Source organism: Orussus abietinus, unplaced genomic scaffold (genome assembly GCF_000612105.2).
Source record: "Orussus abietinus isolate OABI.00-Male unplaced genomic scaffold, Oabi_2.0 scaffold42, whole genome shotgun sequence".
Taxonomy (NCBI): Eukaryota; Metazoa; Arthropoda; class Insecta; order Hymenoptera; family Orussidae; genus Orussus; species Orussus abietinus.
The window spans coordinates 324,319-346,166 of NW_019394787.1; the positions used below are offsets into that span (position 1 = coordinate 324,319).

Genomic DNA, 21,848 nt, shown 5'->3' on the forward strand with positions numbered 1-21,848 from the left:
CGACGTGCACGTCGTACTTTCCAACGGCCTCCGGGCGCAGGTGGACCGCATACTTAACGTCCTTTCGTAAGCCGACCTTCGTCGCTTCACGAATTCCAGCGGTCTCCTTTCGAGGAACCCTCGTTCCCCCGAGTCGGCATCTCCCCATACGACCGGCCAATCGACGATAGCTCATCGCTACGATAACGAAATAATCTTCCCTAAGCGCGGTTCCTCGTTCTCTATTTTCTCCACCTCGGATACATCCACTCCCTTGGTTTCAGCAGAGTCCTCCGTGCGAGGCCGTCCGCGTTTAAGAGGGCGCCAGCTAGCGGTGCATAGCGGTGTATCCGCCCAGCTTCCGAATGCACACAATGCGCCCCTCCCTGGCGCGCGGCCACTGCACTTTTCCCGAAGGGCAGCCTCGCGCCTTGCCGGCTTCCGTCTCTCTCCCGGCCGCGCTCCGGCGCTCGGTCGGCGCTCGTCTGGTAGCCGGAGGCAAAGTGGTAACGTCGAAGGTAACGTCAGCCGCCGACAGTAGCATGCGGGCGGAGTGGTGGGGGGAGTGCCGGCGGCGGCGGAGCGGAGTGGGGGGTGCCCGCGCGGTGGGGGAAGCCGAGCGCTGGCGAGGAGGCGCGGCGGCCGGAGCAACAGTGTGCCGCGCGCCACCGTAGAGTGCGCGTCGTTCCTTCAATCGAGTATTTCCGCGCCAAAACGGAGCCCGGTGGTTCGACTCTAACCTCCTCGCGACATGAATCGCGACCTTCTCCTCAGTGGACGGTGATGCTGCCGGGCCCGGTCGGGGCCTCCTCGGGTGCACGAGTGCGTGAGTGTGGTGCGAGCCGGGAGTCCGCACAAGTGCGGCTGATTTCACCCCGAAAGTGATATATACCCCTGTAAGGTGAACTCACCCTGGTCTTGGTAAACCCGACCTCGGAACGAGTTCCCCGGTTCGAGTGCCTTTCTCCGCTTCGGTAACGAGACGCATCTCCAGGGCGTCGGGAACGAATGACTCGGAAGCTCCGACGAGGTCGACCGCTCTGAGAGGGTGGATACCTCCGAGAGGCGGACGTACCTTCGCGGTGGTTCAGAAATGCGCTCGTAGCGAACCGACAACCTGTCGCCCGAATTTCTGAGGTACGTATTTAGATTGTTTTCGGGTACCTAGGGGTAGGGAAAGGGACTTCTTTGTGCGGGGGAGCGATCGTTATTCCCACCGCCGCGGATACCGCACACTTAACTCGGAAAGGGACTTCTGGATCCGTGCGCAAAGTAGGGTCTTCTGATCCTTTGCGTCGGAGACAGAGTCCCGTATCCGATTTCGCTCCCGAGCGAATCCTCCTTGCCTTGACTCGGATCCAAGAGGAGCCCGGGGAGGGGGCCGACTCTGGAATAAAAGGCGGTATCTCCGATAAATCCTAAAAGGGATGTGGGGTGCAGACTTCGGGGACGTTGCCGTTCGAGTGCTTTATCTGCAGCGCCGAGCCCGGTGGGGCGAAATCCCGATTCCGAGCCGCGCGAGGCCCTCGATACCAATCCCTGAACCCCGAATTACCCAATCGCTGGCAAAAGCCATTCCACATTGTCGGGGACCTCCGTTTCGCCGAAAACCGCTTTCTCCGACTCTGGGTCTCCGTGTCCGGGAAAATGAACCGTGCGGGAACGTTTGGAAATTTTTTTATCACCGCTCCATTGCCCCAGCCAGTTTCTTCGGGGACCCTCTGGGTTGCTCGCGGATCCCGAATCTCTTACAAGCGCCAGAATTTTTGGGAATTTTCGAGAATGTAAAAAAATTTTTCATGAATTTTTAGCAGCGCTCAATTTTACTGGCCAATCTCTGAAATCTCTCCTAGTTGCTCTCAGACCTCGTTTATCGCGCAGTCATGCAGGAAAGGGACTCGGGAAAAAATCAGGTTGGAAGAGGCTGCAGAATTTATATGAATTTTTTTTAACTGCGATCAATTGCATCGGTCTTCGTCCGGTGCAATTGATCTTCGCCGCATCTTCCTCCGCTGCTCACGGGTCCAAATTGTCGCACTATTGTACAGGCGTCGGAATTTCGTGGAAAGTTTTTTTAACAGCGATTAATCGTACTAATCAAGGTCTAAGTATGTCGTGCTTCTGTACGGCAGATCCGCGAAAAAATCAGACTGGAAGAGGGTGCCGGATTCTTATGAATTTTTGTTGTTTTTTTAATTGCGATCAATTGCACGTGCCGATTTTCTTCCTCCGCTCGACAGATCCCGATCGTCTCGCTGTTTTACAGAGGGAGGACCGGGGGAACGTTCGCCGCAATAAAAGGCGGCGCCGCCGATAAATCCGTAAAGGGGGTGTACGGAGCGGGTTTCTGGGACGTTTGCTCCGTTTTCCTGGCTGCACCCCGGGACCCGGCAGGGATGAAACTCGAATTAATCTTTCGGGGACCTCGATGGCTGCTAGAGGGGCATGTTCCCGACAGTTATTACGAAGTTATGGGACCGGAAGATGGCGCGGCACTCTTCGGCTGCCCGAAGGAATCCAAATGGCGTCCCCGCGCTCGCCGCTCTTCGCCGGGACGTCCCGGGCTCGACCACGTGGAAGGGAGCCCCTGGGACTCGTGGGACTTTCAAAGGAAACCCGATCGCTCCTTTCTAGGGGCTCTCGCGACACCCCCGAGGCGCTGCATTAAGCCGACGAAGGACTTTTCCGTTTGGTCCTGGCCTCCCCTCGCAGGACGACGTCGGGGAGCCGAAGACCTCCTTGCAGAGTCCCAACGCGTGCCCTCCGGCCACCGGACTCGCCCGGCATCGAGTTACCCCTCTTATGGATTTCGTTCCTCCGTGGACTGCCGAAATTCTGACTCCGACTGCAGGCGGGGATTCTTTTTTTTTTTTTTCTGCCTCTGAGAAATGACGGAACTGACGAATCTAGGATAGAGTCGCCTGGTCCTTCGAACGACACTCGAAGAAGGGGACATACTGATCGTAGTCCCACGAAAATTTCCATAGATTTTGTCCCATTGACAAATTAAACACCACGTCGACTTTAAAATTCGTCATTTATATGGCGGCGATCATGTCGTTGAGATTATCACTTTGGGATCGCACGAACGATCATGTCGCCGATGTAGTAGTTAGACATTCTATTTCCTGCTTACTAACAATTACATAATTCCTGTGATAAGGTTCTTCCACGAAGGACGAAATATATTAATTTCGCGGTTTAAGTGCCATTCACTTTTCAATTCCACACTCACGTTGCTTCCCGATGGGATGCATGTATAATGAGGTTTTTCAAAGAAAGCGCAGGGAAGAACACAAGTTTAACTTCGAGTGTACTCGTTTTCGAGGTGGTTTGGCCAAGGCTCGCCGAGAGTCCGTCATCGGGGAGCTTTCTTCGCGGATCTCGACGGGGACGGTTCGCAAATAAAGGTGGTAATAACTTCCGAGGGAGCATGTCGGAGTCCGGTCCAGCTGCGGCGAGAGCGAATTCTGGGACGGGGACGGGAACTTGGAAGTTCGCTCCTACAACCGAGTTCAGAAGTTGGCCCCGGAGTTGTCTCTGTCTACAAAACGGCGGCGTTGTCTCGAAGAGATCGGGGACTCCTCTCCTTGACCGGGGCGAAAATCTCGCCAGTCTCGGGCGCACCTTCCTTTGGGCCGAAGCTCCCGGGGGCTCTCCCTCGTCTCCTACGGCCGGGGTCGCCCTGCCTCCCTTCTCGGCCTAGGTCGCTCTCGTAAATCCCCCTTAAAGGCTATTGGAGTTTACGCGCCGGACGGGGCCGTTACCTCGCGACTTGTCCGTAAACCACCAAGACTCGGAAGAGGTACGCGAAACGCGTGCGTCCGAGACTTTTCCGTGGCCCACTCTCTCTCTTTCTCTCTCTTTCTTGGCCGTGGGAAGGTGAAAGTGCTCTGTCCACCTCGAAGAAAGTTTGCAGATTACCGGAAAATCGCTCGACAAGGAGAGACGTTGGGTATAACTCGTTCATCCTTCAGTATTTTCCATAAGTCCACCCTTGCTGGGTCGATTATGCGTTCCCCTGTAGTAGCGTTTACCTGAGCTCGGTATTTACAGGGTGATCTCTTCCCTCACCTGATGCTTTTATTTGAGTCCCGTTATTGGCTGATACTGTTGGGCTTTAATTAATTAATTAATTAATTAATAATATTGATTGTGAAGTCTGACGCAACTCGACCACGAGGGAGAACCCGAAGGGAGGGCAGGAGGAAAATATCGACGGAAGAGAAGATTTATCTGAAAACCCGCAAACTAGAAAAGGGGATCGCTAAATGCGTGCGTGCTGGACTTTTTCGTGATGCTCCCTTTTGGTTCACCCTCTTGTTGGTCGGGAAAAGGTGGCGGTGTTCAGGCTACCTCGAACAAAGGTTGCGGGCTACCGGAAAAGCTCTCGCTAAATCTGGCGCGACTCGACCTCGAAGAAGGGCCCGAAGAGGATCAAGACAAAAATATCGACAGATTGGGCCAAAAAAAGACTTATGGGAAAATCCGCAAACTAAAAAAAGGGGGCGCAAAATGCGTGCGTGTTGGACTTTTTCGCGATGCTCCCTTTTGGTCGTTTTCTTGTTGGTCGGAAAAAGGTGGAGGTGTTCAGGCTACCTCGAACAAGGGTTGCGAGCAACTGGAGAAGCTCTCGCCAGGTCTGGCGCGATTCGGCCTCGAAGAAGAACCCGATGGGAGGCCGTAGAAAAATAACGACGGATAGACCCGGGAATGGGGAATTTACTGCGCGGCGGCCGCCTCGAAACTGAAATACAGCCGACACTTTCGCGAGGATCCCCGCGGGTCTCGAATCGTTAAACGCGGGGATTATCGCGCGTGTGGGCGACGCGGGGATTTTTCATCGATGTTATATCGAACCGCGGCCGACGCCCTCGAAGAGAGTCCTCCTCCCGGCACCCACGCCTTTGTCGTGTCGCAATAAGGCCGGAGTCGTTCCCGACGAGATTAGATACGACCGCCATAAGGCGGCCATTAAATCGCGATCGATCGACACCGCGATTCCCCGATTCGCCGGAATTTACGGACGCTCGTATTTCCTCGAACCCCCCCGCGGTAGCTGCCTCCGGAATCACCGGTCCTTATGACCTAGCCGCCGCTTTTGAAAACACGCCCTTCCGAGCCCCGGTCCCTTTGTCCCGTCACGGTCTATCCGCGCGGTGCAATAACTATCAAGTGTTTTTACGCCGAGGGATGTAACGAGGCCGGAAGGAGATGGGATTTTCATTTTTTTCAAGCCAACGCCCCCCTCCCCCTGAGTGGCTCGATCGAACCCAGGGAGGGATTCGAGGAGGCCGTAAAAAGAGATAGATCGAGAAAGAGGTGGGTGAGTCTCCCCGAGAAGGGGGATTCGACTCCGGGCGAAAGGGGTGGAACTGGACCGCGACTCCTGGAGACGTTACCGGAGATCACCCTCTGGGGAACGTTGGCCGACGCAGAGGTTATTTCTGGGCCCCGAGAACTTTTAATAGCTTTCCGATGGCTCATTGGCCGCCCTGGCCGCAATGTTGCCCGCCTTGTAAATAATTTTTCGTCTTTCGCCGGGGAGTTTTCTAGTCTTCTTTTTCCTTCTATCTTTTGCTCTTTGGCGCTCCTTTTCCCTCCTTTCATCTCCGAGTCGAGACATTCGCCGGGACTCCGGCTTCGGTATCGAGCTGGACCGTCGTAACTCGAATCGAGAGCCACCCTCTCGAAGGGCGACGAAAATCTTTATTTACCGACCCTTAGGGAGGAACGGCCGTCCCATTGCCAAGTTATTTCGGAATATATCCGACTAGGTTACGGGATTCATCCCCTGCAGCCATCCCGGATCAGCCCTTCGCCGGCCACCCTTCTGACGACCTACTGGCCCCATTTTTAGCCGACCCTTGGACATCAAAATTCGATTTTTGCTCGCGGTTCATCCCCCTATCAAGATTCTTCTCAATTTAGAACCTCCCTCGTTTGGTAAAGAAATCCGCGAAATTATTAATAGAACTTAAGCTGATGGGAAAGTGGCGTCAGAGAGGCCTCGTTTATGAAACTTTTCTCTGAACTGGGTGTATCGAATCGTTTCAAACCTTACAATGTTAATATTAAGGCTACACGGAAGATCCTGACACCCATGAAATGTGAATTCTTTTAAAATTTCTTTCATACACGTTAAAAAAAATTTTCTTGATAAGAAATCTAATTTCGTGGGTGAGAGGACCTTACTTATAATCTCTATATTAACTTTGGAACGTGTGGAACGATTCGGTACACCCAGCTCGGAGAAAAGTTACATGAACGACTGACCCCTCAGATGGCATTTTCGCATCCCCATATTGGAATCGAAATTAGAGTGGCCAGGTGATATCCAGGTTACGATGGTGTCGCAGGTGCGAAACCCCCGTTGAGCCACCCTGGGGCGACGGAAAATCAAGAAATCCTGAAAAATGGTAATAAGACCGTGCAATTCACGTCGTGTACGAGTAGGGACGAAATTTCTTCCGGCCGAGTCGTCGAGGGGGGTCTCGTCCGCGATTCATGAATTCATAGGCAAAAAGTAGGCCGACCTCTTCGGAGCAATCCACTCCCCGGGTGGCTCGCACCTTCCGCCGTTATCAGGCACGATAAATCGCTGCCTCCGAAAATGGGGATTTTTTTTTTCGCAGGAGCTCGCAGAAATTTCCACCCTGTACCATCCACTTCCCCATCCCCGATCTCCCCATCGGCTCGTGGAGCTTCCTGTTTAACGGCGATTAAAAAAAGGGGGGAAATCATCGGATTGCTGCATCGGGGTGGTGGTCGATGCAACCGGGGAGGAGGGAAAAAAAAAAGCAAAAAGCGAGAGCGACCCCGCAAACGCGGCGGCTGCTCTTTTAATGCTCGATAAATAAAAATATCCGTGTTTTTGTTATTGGGGGCGGGGGCAGAGCCGAGGCTTGAGTTTTCGGCAAAATGGGAACAATATCGGGTTTAGAGTCGAACTCTTTCAGCCTCGTAAAGCATTCACGCGGCTCTGGTCGCGCCGATTGGCGAGGCTTTTCGGCAAGGGATTTGTTTATTGGCCGTGTGAATGCGTGGAAAATTTACACGGCCTGTCCGCCCCCCTCCCCTTTTTTTTCAATTCACGGGAAGCAAGGGCCCCCCGATTCCTCCACGGACCCAATTTTCTGGCCATCCAACGACTCGTAATAAAATTCCGTCCGTTTTCGCCGCATTTGAATATTCGGCAGGTGCAAGTCGGGGATGAAGGAAAAAAAAAGAGAGAAAAATTCACCGCGCACATGTCACACTTAACCTCGGACGGCGGACAGGTGCGCAGGAGTCGGAATAAAGGAGAGAGGATAAGGAGGAAGGGGTGGAGGAGAGGAGTCACGCATGGGGAATGCATTTTTCCGCGTTATCGGATTTTTTGTAGGCCGTTAACGGGAGAGATAGGGGGGGAATGTCCTCCTTCGAGGTCTCACCCTCGTGGTCTAGGTAACGAATCGAGGCTTCGAGGATTTATCTCCCGTGCCAATGGGGCCAGAAGTGGCCGCCACTTTTCTGGAAGTGCACGCAGGTCCGACCACACGCATCATCTCGGCCCATTACGCCGGGAAACGCGCTCGCAGCATCCCGGCGGGTCCAGAGATTCCGAGAGGATGCCTCTAACGGGCCGACTTCTTGCTCCGTGTGGTCCACGGCCTTGCTGGGACTGGCCGGCCAGGCCTGAGACCATCTCCCGGGAGATGGACCGGGATGCTGGGCCCATGGACCGCCGCAGGAGAGGGAGGCGAGATTAACATAGAGACGAGGTCGTCCTCGCTCTTTCCGCGTGAGTTATGCTCGCACCGCGCCGCTCCGCTCGCCTTATTCCGAGGCATATCTTACCCACTGCTGAAGAAGATGTTTAAGACGCCACCGAGACGATTCCCCGGCCAGGATGAAACAATGGCCGCCCCGGAAGAGCCTCCCTCTTCGGGGAACGGAATTTTTCATCCGCGGCGGAACGCCCCATTATTCGCCTGTAAATAAGTTTGACAGCCCGGAGAGAAATTATTATCGGTGTCTCTTGGGGGGGAAGGGGAGGGTCTTCCTGCTCGGGCCCACGAGGTGAATCCTGGAGGAGGTGAAACGCGACAGGGAAACCTTCCAGGGATGTCTTCCCACCTCCGACCACCGTGGAACAATGGGGACGAGCGTTTACCTGGAAAACCTTACGCGAGATGGCTTTATGGATTGTTAACTTCTTGCGGCGCCCCTCTTCGAGGGGCTAATTCCTCCCTATATTTATCATCCCCGGTAACGAAGGTCTCCCTGCCCTCTTCAAGATCGTTTTTTGGACCACACCTTCGGGGGCTTCTTTATACATCTGTGTTTGTACCTCCCTTTGTTCCAGCCTTCGCTTCTAGTATGGAGCAATTAACTCCACGTGATCCTGATCTTGCACGCCTAAGGATCCTCCAATGATCTTAACTCTAACTTGAGCTTGCCTTCTGCGACGTACCCTGAAGAGTCTCATATTCGGGTTGTTCCCTTCCCGGACACAAATCAATCGCGGAATCTGAAGAGAAAATTCGAATGGATCGTGAATCACGACTCGTATCTCAATGAGCGGGATAGCTGAAGATTATGGCTCTCCTTCTAAGCAAGCTCAAGGCGTGGTAATGCCGCATTCATCGGCGAGGGCGATACTTCTCTTTTGCGAGTCGAGCGGCCATGGTTGCGTTCCACGTTTCTCTTGAATTATGGCCCCGCAATTATTATACCGTGTACCTGTGTCGGCTGGGTTCTATTATTATTAGTCGCATAAATTGGACGCCAATCGCAGCGAAAAAATTCGAACGACCCCGAAGGGGCCGATCGCGAAATTTATCCCCGTTAATCGCAAAATTTCTCCTCATTGATCACGAAAATTTGCTTCCCATTGATCGCGAAATTTTTCCTCATTAATTGAGAAACTTTTCCGCGTTGATCGAAAAATTTCTCCTCACTGATCGCGACATTTTTTTCCCCCATTGTCGCGACATTTTTTGTTCCTCATTGATCGAGAAATTTCTCCACATTAATCGAGAAATTCCTCCCCATTGATCGCGAAATTTCTTCCCATCGATCGCAACATTGTGGAGGTATCCCTTCGGGGACCCTAACAATGCAACGCAGTAGCCATATTAGCCGCATTACGCGGCCAAACCGGCGCGGGGAAGCCGCTCACGCGTCTTCACGTGGGCCACGCGGATATATGAGGCCGACACAGGCGCGCTGGTATCACTTAACCAGGAGATACGAGCCGAGTGAGCGGAGCTAATGCTGAAATAATGCGACACTCCGGCCACTCGGTACGTTCGTTCCGTGCCGAACCATATTTCCCGCGCGGCCGTTCCGCGTCACCGCCGAGGTATCGCCGCGCCCGTCTCCGCGACGCGGATTCGGGGCGGAGAATTTTTACCTCGGAGGGTATGCACTCCTCGATGAACCCTCTCGGGTGCGGGAGGGGCTGATTGAAAATTAATCGCAGCTGCGGAATTACCCGGCGGACGGAAAATTCCCCGGAAAATCCGGCCCTCCCTCCAGGCTCGGGGCATGCTAATTGCGAGGCTGTAACGAGATTACGCGTTTAACTAATTGTAAGTACGGATGGATTAAGCAGTTTACGGCTCGCGGGGGTGTCGACGGAAATCGTCCGTGCCGCCCGACCGCGCCGCTCGGATCAGCTGATTGGGGGGTTGAGGCAGGTCGGGATGGAGATGGAAAAGCGGCGAATCGTGTCGGGGTTTAAACGGCGCGTGGTGATGATTCCTACGTGTCTTTTCGCGTCTATTGACGCCAAAATTACCTTTTCATTATAATTTTATTATATGTTTATTGTGTGTTTTATTATATATCTAATTACATTTGATTATATTTTTATCATATTTTTAAACCGTGCACTCGGACGGTCGGGCTGCCGGCGGCGTTTTCAACACTTTAAGAGACTCGCGTGGCGGCGAGATCACACGCGACCTCGAAGACGGGTTCATTTGCCGGGAACGCATCGGCATTCGCCCGTTGAGAAACACTGGGGCGCTTTAATAGGCGCCGAGTCCGCTCCCCTTCGAGGCATCCATCAACTCTCGGGATGCACTTCTCTGTCGACGAGTGCGCTGTGGCAGCGTTATGAAATTTCTGCGATAGAGCAAACGGAGTCGCGCCGAAGCGTCGCGACCACCCAGTTCGACGTTGACCGATTCCCCGATTCGGCGATACGATGTAATTTCGAAATTCCCGAGTCGCGGATTCTCGATTCCGATATTTATTTTTCGACGTTCATTCGAGTTTTCGTCCTGCAGGGTTCCCTCCGGAAATCCGAGGGCAGAAACGCACCCGGAGGGCGGAACCGTCCCGCTGTCTCTCATTTAAGCATCCATCAACCCTGGACGCGCGTCCCTTCGCGTTATGAAATTTCTGCGGCCAAGTTCCGCCCGGACGGCGGCGCGGCCGCCCTCTGGCGGAGGACCGGGGCGCCGCGACATAAAGCCCCCGGGATTTTCATAATGAAATTGCGGGCTAGGTGTCAGCTGCGTCGCGTCGCGAGGCGCGCGACCGGGATTTGCGCTCGCCTTCCTAAAATAATTCCGCTCCCCGAACCGCGCCTGCGCGCCCGCGTTGCGCCTAATTAGGCGAATTGTCTAGACGGCCGCTCGTTTTCCGCGACGTCCGAGCCGCATCAACGACCCTTCCGGCACGGGAAATGCACCCTGAAGAAGGGGGAAATGCATATATATATATATATATATATATATATATATATGGAAAAAGAAAACGCATCCAATCCGCGGTTCCAGCGACCGACAATTCCTGTTTTCCCGCGACCGATAAAAGGCCTTTCCGCTCCAGTTTCTCCGGATTTTTCAGCGAACCGCCGTTTTGCGAAATGGCCGCGACGATCGATCGCGCAAGGAGTGGCTACGCGACCAATGAAAGGGAACGGCTTTTTCCGGAGTTAGTCGACTTTTTAAAAAATCCCCCCCCTCTCTCGGGAAATCGCGTGGCGACGGATTTTGGCCCCGCTTAAGGTGATACGAATGCGGCGTCGAAGAGGTCTCGTTTGTGAAACTTTACTCCGAACTCAGTGAACCGAACCGTTTCAAATTTTACAGAGTGAGCGCGGAGGCTCTAAAGAAGATCCTGACACTCGTGAGATTTCAATTTTTGCCAAAATCTGTTTAAGATATTTTTAAAATTTGTTATANATATTTATAAAACTCTACTATAAACTGGGTGCACCTAATCGTTGGAAACTTTATAACACGTGATTATGGAGACCCTAAGGATGAACGCGATGCTCATGAAATGTCATTTTTCAATCAAAAATATGTCTCCTTGGTTCTAGTCTGGGATACGTAAACAAATTTTTGTTGAGAAATAAAATTTCACGAGTGTCGCGTTCTTCCTTAGGGCCTCCATAATCACATGCCGAAGTTTCAAATTAATCGGTGCACCCTATTTGGAGAAAGGTTTTATAAACATTTTCACGTTTTGGTATATATATACATATGACACTTTCATATCGCCTTAAAATCCGCCGCCGGTTTCGAGGCGGCCGTCGAGTCGCGTTTCCTCGTACCCTGGGAGATTAGGGACGCCGACGTGTCGTTCGGATCGAGTCTCTCGCGTTCACGCGTGTTTCACGGCCTCCCACGCGTATCCGACGCATTGTCTAGCGGCCATTGTCGGCCCGGATCGAATTTCCTCGTCTCGTGGCTCTCTCTCTCACTCGAGTGCAGCGATGCACTCCGAAGTGCAGCGACACCCTGCGGAACCGTCTTCTTACACGGCTCTGTCTCGAGACGCCGAACTTGCGAGCTCCTTCGCGGCTGTTTGCGGCCGCATCCGCGTATCGATCCGTGCACCCGCGTGCACCGCGGAATCCGCACAGCCGAGTGTGCGGCGAAACGTTTCCCCGGAGGCGCATCTCCCCCGAGAATGTGTACACCGCAAGAGGGCGCACCACGGGTGCCGGCAGCCATTGTCGCGGCCTCCGCAGAATTTACTCGCGGCTTACGCGGAATCCCCGCTGTCGTATTAATCTTCCCGCGTCGCGGAACGATCGAACGTCTTCGCCTCGATCGGCGGAAAGAAATCGAAACTACGCTCATTCTCACGTTACAAAGAACGAAAACGTAATGCAAAAGGTGTAACGCCGAATTTTCTTTATTTCTCCTTTTCTCTTGCGATTAATTACTATTTATATTCACCATCGTTAAGATGGTATGAAAGGGCCATACTATATTAACATAAACCTCGAAATATTTATAACACTTGATAATCCAAACTGGGAGCGCCGAACCGTATGAAACCTCGGCATGTGATTACGAATTCCCTAAGGAACGCCCTGAAACTCGTGAGATTTCATTTATTCGAGAAAAAGAAAAACTTTTCCTTATCCCAAAGTAAAATCATGTAATCACTTCCTTTTTCTTTTTTTAATGAAATTTCATCAGCATCGCATTCTTCCTTGGTTCCTCCATAAGCACGTGCTAAAGTTTCAAGTGATTCGGTGCAGCCAATTTGGAGAAAGGTTTTTTTTTTTCACATTTTGACATTTATATATGTATATATAGGTAGGCCCCATAACCCCTTAATATCACTCTGCCGATACATCCAGTACTACTACGAATAAGGGCACTTCGCGGTAGAATAATTAAAAACAAAAGGCAGAAATTCCCATTGACCCGGAGGTTTCACTCGCAAACGCGCGGCGATCTTTCCGCCTCCCGAAGGAGACTGGGAGACGTCCGGGGAATATCCAGGGAATCCCGGCATACGTCTCGGCAGACGTCCCCCGGAATATAAAGTTCATCCGGAGTCCCGGCGTGAATCATCGATCTAATTTCCTCCGAATCCTTTATCTCCTCCGGCGGGCCGGCTTCCCGTGCGGCGGGCCGGCAGCGATTTCTCCACGGAATTCGAGATTCCGCCCCGTCTATTACTTGTCGCGCGGGCGTGCACGCGAATCGGCGCTCGCGTGAATCCACAATGGCGAGGAGACGTTCCCGAGAGAGCGCCTCCGGGATCCGAGCCGACCCTCTCGTGCACCGGGGGCCGGGATTAAATAAAAATCACGCGAACCGGAGATTTGGGCCGCGCAAACCGCGTCGGTAGTTCGGGCGTGGCGGCGCTGCGCTCGCTCGGTCCTCTTCCGGCACTCGGCCCGGGTCTGCATGCGAATGAGAACTCACCCCCAGGGGGGAGGCGACGAGGACTTGCAAGGATGAAGGAGGGGGGGGGGGGGCACCGCGTCGAGCCAACAAACGGAATGGGAAGAAGGCTGCATTTATTAAACCGAGGCGCTAGACGTGCCTCCCTGGCGGGGGCGGGTCTGGAGAAAGGGGTGCTGCCGAGGGGTGGGTGGCCGGGAACTAAACCCTAGGATTTCCTAACGACCCTCGTCCAATGCGTCGAGGGACGATTCGTCCGGCTCGAGGAAGTCGACGATACGACCCGGTTTGTCCGCATAATTTCTAGCCCGAGACAAACGCACCGGAAGAGGGGTTTCCAGAAATTTAGGCGGCCTCCCCTCATGCCGGAAATCGAAACACAAGGAGGGTTGCGTTTATTAACGTAATATGAAAGAGTTGCTCAATATATATATGAAAAGGTCAAAAGGTTTATAAAGCTTTTTTTCCGAACTTGGTGCACCGAGTACATTGAAACTTTAACACGTGATTATGGAGAACGTAATGAAGGTCTTTGAGACTCGCGAATTTTCATTTTTTTTTTTTTGGTTCTTGTCCGGAGTAAATGCAACATTTTGTGATTTATGTATGTGACACTTTTGTGACACCTTAAACTGGGGTAGACGCGCTTATTCCGCTCTGGGAAGAGTTCCACCAGGGCGCGGAAGAAGGTTCTTCAAGTTTCTCTTCAAGGTCGTCTTCTAGGTCCTCCTCGGGGATTCCCTTGAATCGTGCCCGAAGGGCGGTGAGCTAGAGTGAGCGGGTACCTCGTGTTCCAGGTCGGCTCTTCGGGGTGCCCGTCGATCACTGGAAAGGCTGGGGGACGTCGAGACGAGGGAGCCGACGCGTTCCCGAGGGAATCCAGGAACGAGGGGGCCGCGGAAACCGCGGCAATCGGGGGAGACCCCAGTGCCGGGAATTCGGAATTTTCGGGACTCCCGGGTTTAGTCGTCGGCTTTGAGAGGCGGGAGATTAGCTCCGGCGACGCGGCGAATTATGCGCGGTCGATAAGGGAGGAAAACCAGGGGAACGATTAATCGGAGTATATACGGAGGCCCAGGGACAGGACAGGCGTGACTGATTCATTATGAGGACGTAATTAAGTCCTAGAGAATTAGCATACCTGTCCCCTGGTACCGCCTCTGTCGCCACCAACACCATCCCGTGGGACCAGCCACCGATACGCGCGAGTCCTACGGGCGCTTCTAAGACCGGACCAACTCCGGAACGAGACGCTTCCTGTGCTAACGAGACCGTCACTTATGTCCCGGGAGCTGGGAAGGAAAGTGCCCCGACGTTTATCGACCTATCGGCCGGTCCTTAAAAGCCGAGCCCATATCAGCCTCTTAATCCCCCGGGACCCGACGGCGTCTCTATTGCTGGACGAATCCTGCCAGTCGGCCGCCTCGTTAGGCCCCGTCGAGCCCGTGTTAAACGGAAAAAGAAAAAACCAAATGAAACCTTGTAATTTCACAATATTCTTGTTGGAAGTTTTATGGTTCGTCGTATTATATATGCTGTTTTACGACGATTCGTAATTAAGACGTAAAGTATACGGTTTTACCGCCAGTTTATATATCGAAAATGCACGAATTCGATGACTGGGGGCGAGAGATGATACCTGGAAGGGGAGACTTTCGGAGAAGTTGACGGACTTTGAATTTTCTTCCAGTACGCTGAGGAGGAGGATGGAGGAGCTGGAGACGCTGGATAACACGGAGTGTCCGGAGTGCCCCGGACCACCCCCGGAGTTCCGGCTTCCGCCACCCCCTCGGCCACCCTTCCTGACGGAGGGCACCTTCTGCTCGGAGGCGCCCCTCGCCGAATTGGAGGACTGCGTCGCCATTCCCGTGAGTACCCTTCCGCTCCCACCGACGATCTTAAGTAACCAAGGGGGATGAAAAAGGGCTTGGAAACCGGTATTTGGGAGAAATCGTCGAGAAACGTCTTCTGGGGGGTGAAAAAAGCCCCTAGCGAAATTGGCCATCTCCCGCCTCCGGGCTTGACTTCGACCGGAGGTCTCCCTTTGATCGAATCACATTTCTTCCCCTGTCTTAAGGGCTGCTCCCTATTTCGCCCCGATTTGATTATTAACTCTTGGTTTTAATTATGCCCACCTTCCCTGGGCCCGACGGAAGACTCGAGGTTAGCAGAGACTGCAGGGAGCGATCCGTCGCCCGGGTGGCTAGCTAGTCGCCGAAGGGGTTGAAGTATTGCTAAAAAGGAAGTCCAATATTATGAGAGAGGGTGGAGGGGCCGGGAGAAGACGAAGAAGCTCGGCATCCCCGGGCGGCGCCGTGTCCACGGCGGAGATTGTAAAGCTTTCCCGTCCATCCATCTATTCGCCCGGTCAAGGACCACCGTCGGGGGTGGAAAAGTGGAAAAGGGGATGTTTCCCGGGGACGGGCCGGGAAAAGAATTCCAATTAAAGTGCGGTCCGAGAGGCGCGGTGTCCGATCCTTCCCCTCGCGCGAAGAACGCGTCGCCCCCGGCCGACCGCCTCCCTCTATACAGTTGCGCCGACCCCCGACCGCCTCCGACCGACCTAAGGCGTTGCTATAATAATGGATAAAGTTCCCGGGGTCACTGCCTCGAGTTATAGGTCGGACGATGGGAACGATAAATCTTTTCCATGAGAGAAAAGATCGGCCAAGCCATCCCCCTACCCTTTAAGCAGCTAAACGCTCATCCTCCAACCCTATAAATTTCTCGGTCGGGTTTCAGGATCTGACCGACGATATCCGACCGATCGTCCGGGGAAAAGTCGTCATCCCCTTCCTGGAAGTTGGGAATTTCGGGTATGGGGTCTCCAATTACGCGTAATGATGTAAAATCGTCGGGCGATAATGGTTCCCGGGTCTCGTCTTGCCGACGACACGTGTTCCCTATTAATAGGCGCGCCACACCGTTTTTACTCTCGTCGCGCCTCCGGGAGCGACACGACGGGGGAAGAAAACAAAGCGGGCCGGGAAAGAGTCCGCGCAGACGAGCTGCAGAAGGAGAAGAAACCGAGCCGAGCCGTCCTGACGCTCTTCAGGGTAAATACCCTTTTTCCGACCCGCTAAAAGCAAAGTCGAAGCTGGTACCTTGCCTCCTACGAACGCGTCCCTTATTCCTGGGAGCAACACGGACCGTGTCTCGATGCGAAATAGTTGGACTTGTTCGACGTCCTCGCTTGCACTTGATCCTTCAGGTCCCACCCTGAAGAAAAAAGTGTTCCTTGAACCAGAAAAATATTTCATTGGGTGGTATTTCGTTACTTCCTAGAATGTTTCGACTCAAGTGAGAATCGAGTAAACCGGACGCGACGTTTCTTCGGAATTACGTAAACTTAGTCAAATAATTGGAATTATTCTTTGAATTGAAATGATATTTCTTTGGTTTAGAGGGAATCTTGTTTTTTTTTTTTTTTTTCCTTGGCGGGACGGATCCCCGAATTCGGGAACCAGAGGAGAGATAGAAGGACACGGGTACCTCGGTCGGGTTTCTCGTATATTTCCGAATTTCCTTGTCGGGGGCCATTTTTGCCCCGCGATAAACAAGCCGTTAGGTCGTCCCGGGAACTTTCCGCATGAAACTTTTATGCCCCCGACTGGGTGAAGTGCATTCGCACGAGACACCGGCGTCTGGCCGGGAAACGGCCGAGGGTGGAATCGTTTAAATTATTATCGGGTAAACGCAGACGGCGAAATAGAAATCGTTTAGGTCCCAAGAGGGCGGCGGGGGGTCCCGGGAGTAATTTCGGGCTTGTATAATCCTAACGATAAGTCCGGGCTAGTAATTAGTCCTGGACCTTGGCGGGGGGCCGCTTCCCCCGAAACGGGGGCAAACTTCCATTAGGAAGTTTGCCCGGCGCCTTCTCGACTCGAAATAACAGAACGCTTCGGAGGTGGATGAAGGTGCCGAGGCTTAAGGGAAGTCGAAAGGTCCCGTTTAAAAGGACAGGTCATTGCGAGCCGAGTCATGAAATCCCGGAGTCATGAGAACCGACGCGCGACTCGCGTGGGAACGTGCGGGGCCGAGGCGTTGGCCGCCATTTTGGTTTTTTATGAAGAATGGCATCGCGATCGACGAGTCGCCGATAATTGTCCCGTAACTCGATCAGGACGGCATCTCGCTGATGAGGCGATTAGGAGGGGTCCTTGATAGAGTCCTCAGATATGGAAATACGTACCCAGGGTAGATGGTAGCCGAACGATAGGACGATTAAGACGCCGCGAGGCCGAGGCCGAAATTTCTCGTTTCGGCGTATAACGCGTCTTCCATAAATAACGTCCGCGTTGAGTTATGGCCCGTGGGAAACGAGGAGGTTCCTGGCCTAGCTAAGTACAGGTCGAGGATTCCTAGAAAACGAGTCGAGTCCTTCCTGGCCGCCATATTTGGCCACTCGGCCCAAGGCGTCCACGAATTAAAAGGTCCTTAGACCGAATAACCCATCTATTCTCCCATGGGCGGGACGAGCGTATTAAAAGATGAATGCAGTCGAATCAACCATCAATTACGGCCGAGTTACGAGCTAACGATTGCTTTATGCCCCTCCCTACGACTTATGGTCTCCGCTCTTCCGCGCCGCGGCCCTTCCGAGATTTAAAATATTAATCCCGGCCCTCGTGTTTATACCCGAAGAGCGCGTAAACCTCCTGGAATGAGACGCTGAAAACGGGAGAGGAGGAAAAAAAAAGGATCTCTTACAACTTCATGCCTACCTTTGCTTAGCCCTTTAGCCACTAAAAGCGTCTAAAGGCGCCCGACGTTTGGTCCAATATTGCCTGCACGCTTTGATGAATTTCGCCCATATGTCGAAAAGGCTCCGTATTCAAAGGGTTATGAAAGGGTCATTCTATATATATCAAAACGTGAAAATATTTGTAAAACTTTTCTTCAAACTGGGTGCACCGCATAATGTAATATAATATAATATAATATTATATATATGATACTCTCATACACGTCAATCCTTTCGAGACAAAGTGCTCGGCGGAGACGTTCTGCTCGACCTAACCTCGAAAATTGAAATTGCAACCAGGCATCCTCGCGCTCCTTTAATTCGGCTGATTAATTAACGTCGCGAGCTGCGTGGAATAATAATGGCGGGAAGTTTGACGTTAAATAATCAAGGAGCGCGGAACGTTGTTTCGGCTTTGGAGAAATGCGTTTCAAAGTTGTCTAAAGTGCTGTCAGGCAATTAATTTCTTCCCTATGTAGGGTATATGATCGTGCACGCGTGTTGGTAGATATACGGGAGAGGTGCGTATAACGAATAGAGAATACTCGAAAGTACGGGGTAGTCGGAAGTTGAAGGAGGGGGAGTAATTAAAAAGCATGAGTTAATATGGAGTATGTAAGTTGTCTCGAGTTTATTAGACAGTGCCGGCTTACGCGCTGTTTATTAAACCGCCTTCCTTCCTCGACGTGGCTGAATTCGCGTCTGCATCTCCGTAGTCGTAGACGGAGAAGGCAGTCGTAGCCGAGGCATGCATTAGGCGTAGTGCCGAAGTTATTGCTCGAGTATTTCACGATATTCACCAGGCGAAGGGTAAATCCTCTGCACCTCTAGCTGGCGCGGAATACACTGAAATACAGGGAATTGAAATTCCCCCGAGTACCGGCTGCCTCCTGTGATCTTATCGGGCTGGTATGCTCCCCTTTTACGTTTTTGCGACTCGCATTATAGGAAGATACTACATCCGCCATAGGCACCTGGCTATGTCACACCTGAGATGCGAAATTTCCCATTTCAGTCACATGGATAAAAAAAAAAGAAAACGACTCTCGCATTGAGAAAAGAATTTACACCGAACCGGAGACATTTCATTGGGCGGTATCAAAGAAATATATTGTTAATTAAAATAATTATTTGATTCAAGTAAAATCGAGTAAATTGGACGCAACGTCTTTGCGAAATTGTGACAATTTATTCTTGGAATTAACAAAATATTTTAGTACCGTTCAATGAAATATTTCTTTGCTTCGGGTGAAGGTTCAATGAATTTTCTTTTTCGACGCAGGACGCGATTCGCTACTCGTCGAAAAAGGGAGCGCGGAATGAAAATTGGGGATTAAAAGTTGGGGGAGGGGGAGAGGACCGAGGTAAAATCCCGAATTTTTACTCAGAAAAATTGCGAAAAAGGGTGTGCATCGAGTTGAAACACAGGATTTCACGCTGAGAAAATTTGGACGAGAAAAATATTACGAGTTGAAAATTCGTAAATTTGGGTCTGACGAAATGTGCGGATGGGGGGAAAAAAGCGAGTCGAAGTCCAGAATCAACGACCCCCCGGGGTACTCCAATAAGGGGTGGAACGTTTCCCCGAAACGCCTGGCGCTCTTCCGTGCGGTTAATTCGCCAGGGTGGAAATGGGGTAAAAATTGCATTCCGAGGAGAAATCACAGTCATCCCCGAAGCCGCGGATTCGGACACGTAGGTGGCCCCTTAGGTCGCCGTCGCGCGGGGCGCCCTTATTTTCCGCAAGGCGCGGAACTTCCCGGCAAAAGTTTAGATTACTTCCCGGGCATAATGCGGGGACCGAATCGCGAGGTCTCGCGAGCAATTGGACAAGTTTAGATTTGAGTTATGCCCATTGCCGGTGGGGGAGTCCCGGATGCGCCCGGCGACAAAGGCGAAGATGCGCGTCCACGGGGAGGGCGGCGGGTACCAGAGGCCTCGCCCGGTGATACGTTTTTGCCCCGCGAGAGTCTCTTTATTACGCCGGGGAATCCGCTTTGTTTCTGCCGACGCCCCGGCGGCAAGGGGGGTGGAGATACGGGGAATAAAAGCAAAAACAAAAGGCGGGAGAGAGAGAGAGATCCTTTCGTTGGCGCTCGACGCTGAGAAAAATGCCCGCTGGAGGGCGAGGAAGACGATGACGCCGGGCTGGATTCCACCGGGAGGAGCTCGGTCAAGGGTGAAATTCCCAGTTAATCCGAGGATTTCGAGAGGCGGGATTCTTCAGCCCCGGGATTTGTAACCTGGACGCGCGCCCTCGCGCGCTGCGCCACGAGGCCACCCGAGGAAGGAGGCGATCCGGGTCCACCATCTTCAAAGATTTTCAAAAAATTTGGAAATTCTTGAACGTCCTGCTGGATCTTTATCCAGCGCTTAAAGTGTCGTTTGGAAATGATTACTCGGCTAGTAAACGTCGAAGTCAGGCATGAACATGGAGGGAGTCGGCAGCGCCCCTGGTGACCGTAGGGAGCGGTGGACAACTCCCGAGGTTTCGCGCGATGGCCATTCCCGGGTCCTCGTTTTGATGGCCGTCCTCGAGGTCGATCGTCCGTTCACCTGACATCACCTTGGCTGCGTCGGCAAATTGCATCGTGAACCCCGCGGAGAGGAGCGACCTCGATTCGCCGAAGAGCCCCTCGTCCGGCGATCCTAACCTCAAACTATCCGGCGAACACTCGGCCCGTAAAGTGGTGAGCGTAACCCTTCCGGTCCAGCCGCAGTCCAAGTCGTCCCATTGAGTCGTCAATGCCTCCGACTGCCCCTCACCCCTTTTACTTTATCTCCCTGAGATATGTCCTTACATCCTCGCCCATGCAGATCGGCCCCTTGTTCACCACGTCGCCATTTTCAACCTCCAGTTCACATCGGTTCCCGCAAAGAGGCTGATCAGAGATTTTTTCCCGCCGTTCTATCCCATGATCTCAATTGGAATGAGTCTCACTCCTCATTATGTTGTCAGAGGGTAATTGTAAAGAAAACCGCACACTACCTCGTGTGTTGTTTCGCGCAACCAAAATGGCGGTGGACGGATACCCGCGTTCGCCACTGGGCCGTTTCCGGCGCTGCCGCCGGTCGTTTGACGTATATCGTCGCAAATGAGGGGCCGGAAAATATCATTTGGGTTAGAAATTGCCGTTACATGAACGAGCTCGCTGGTTGCAGGCTTGCGGTTAATAATTCCCGCGCGCCATTGCGCGTCCCAAAATGGCGGACGCTCCGAACGCCGGTACCGGCAGCGACACCGTGATCGTGCTCCGGCGGCGAGTAATTCCTCGAAATTCGCAAACAAATCCCGGAGTAGGCGGAGAGGTTAAGGGACTTTTAACAATTCCCTGCGTTTTCCGGGATATCGCAGGCGGGGCGGAAAGAGGGCGTCGACTAACCCCTCTAAAACCCGTTAATGCGGCACGAGGGGAGCGCAAGCGACCGAATCGGTCGACGGGTTCCGTTCGCTGGTCCGTAACCAGGCCTTGCGTCCTGACGCAAGGACCGCATTAAATTCGCAAACAGTATCGAATCGCGGCCGCACCGGAGCGTAAATGCGATCGTACGCTGCGGTTTCGCCCGGCCGATTATCCCTGAAAATGGGGTACCGGCTGATGTGCATTTTTCCCGGAGCGCCGTTGCGAGCCCGGAAACCGACTTCCAATTAACTCTTAACTCCTGCCGCGCAATATCAATCCCTTTTTAAATGGTTTTCGCTGATTCGATCAATCCCCGACGCGCGGACCCGGCCCGTCCGGGCGAGGACCGCTCTCGAGGGCCTCCACGCTGCGCGAGCTTTTTTAACGGCCGACCCGCGGTATAGCATCGCGGCCGCAATGGAGCGTAAACGCGGCCTCGTGGGGAGAGGGGTGCGTCGCGACGCCGCTCTGGCCCTGTGGCATAAATCATGGGGCGTCGGCGGCGCTGGAGTCGCTGTGGCGACGGTGGCGCTGCGCCGGCGATGGTGTCGAAGCCGTGCCGTGGGGCTCCGC

At 53.0% G+C, this 21,848-nt stretch overlaps 1 protein-coding gene across 1 annotated transcript in view; it reads left to right on the forward strand.

The window, feature by feature from the left end:
- The first annotated feature begins 1,021 nt into the window (after window positions 1-1,021).
- Window positions 1,022-21,848, forward strand: part of LOC105697237 — a 59,703-nt gene continuing 38,876 nt past the window's right edge. Inside the window, exons 1-2 of the mRNA XM_012420371.1 lie at window positions 1,022-1,116; window positions 14,818-14,995. Of these exons, the coding sequence (XP_012275794.1) occupies window positions 14,834-14,995 (162 nt within the window). The 5' untranslated portion in view covers window positions 1,022-1,116; window positions 14,818-14,833. The remainder of the gene's footprint in view (window positions 1,117-14,817; window positions 14,996-21,848) is intronic.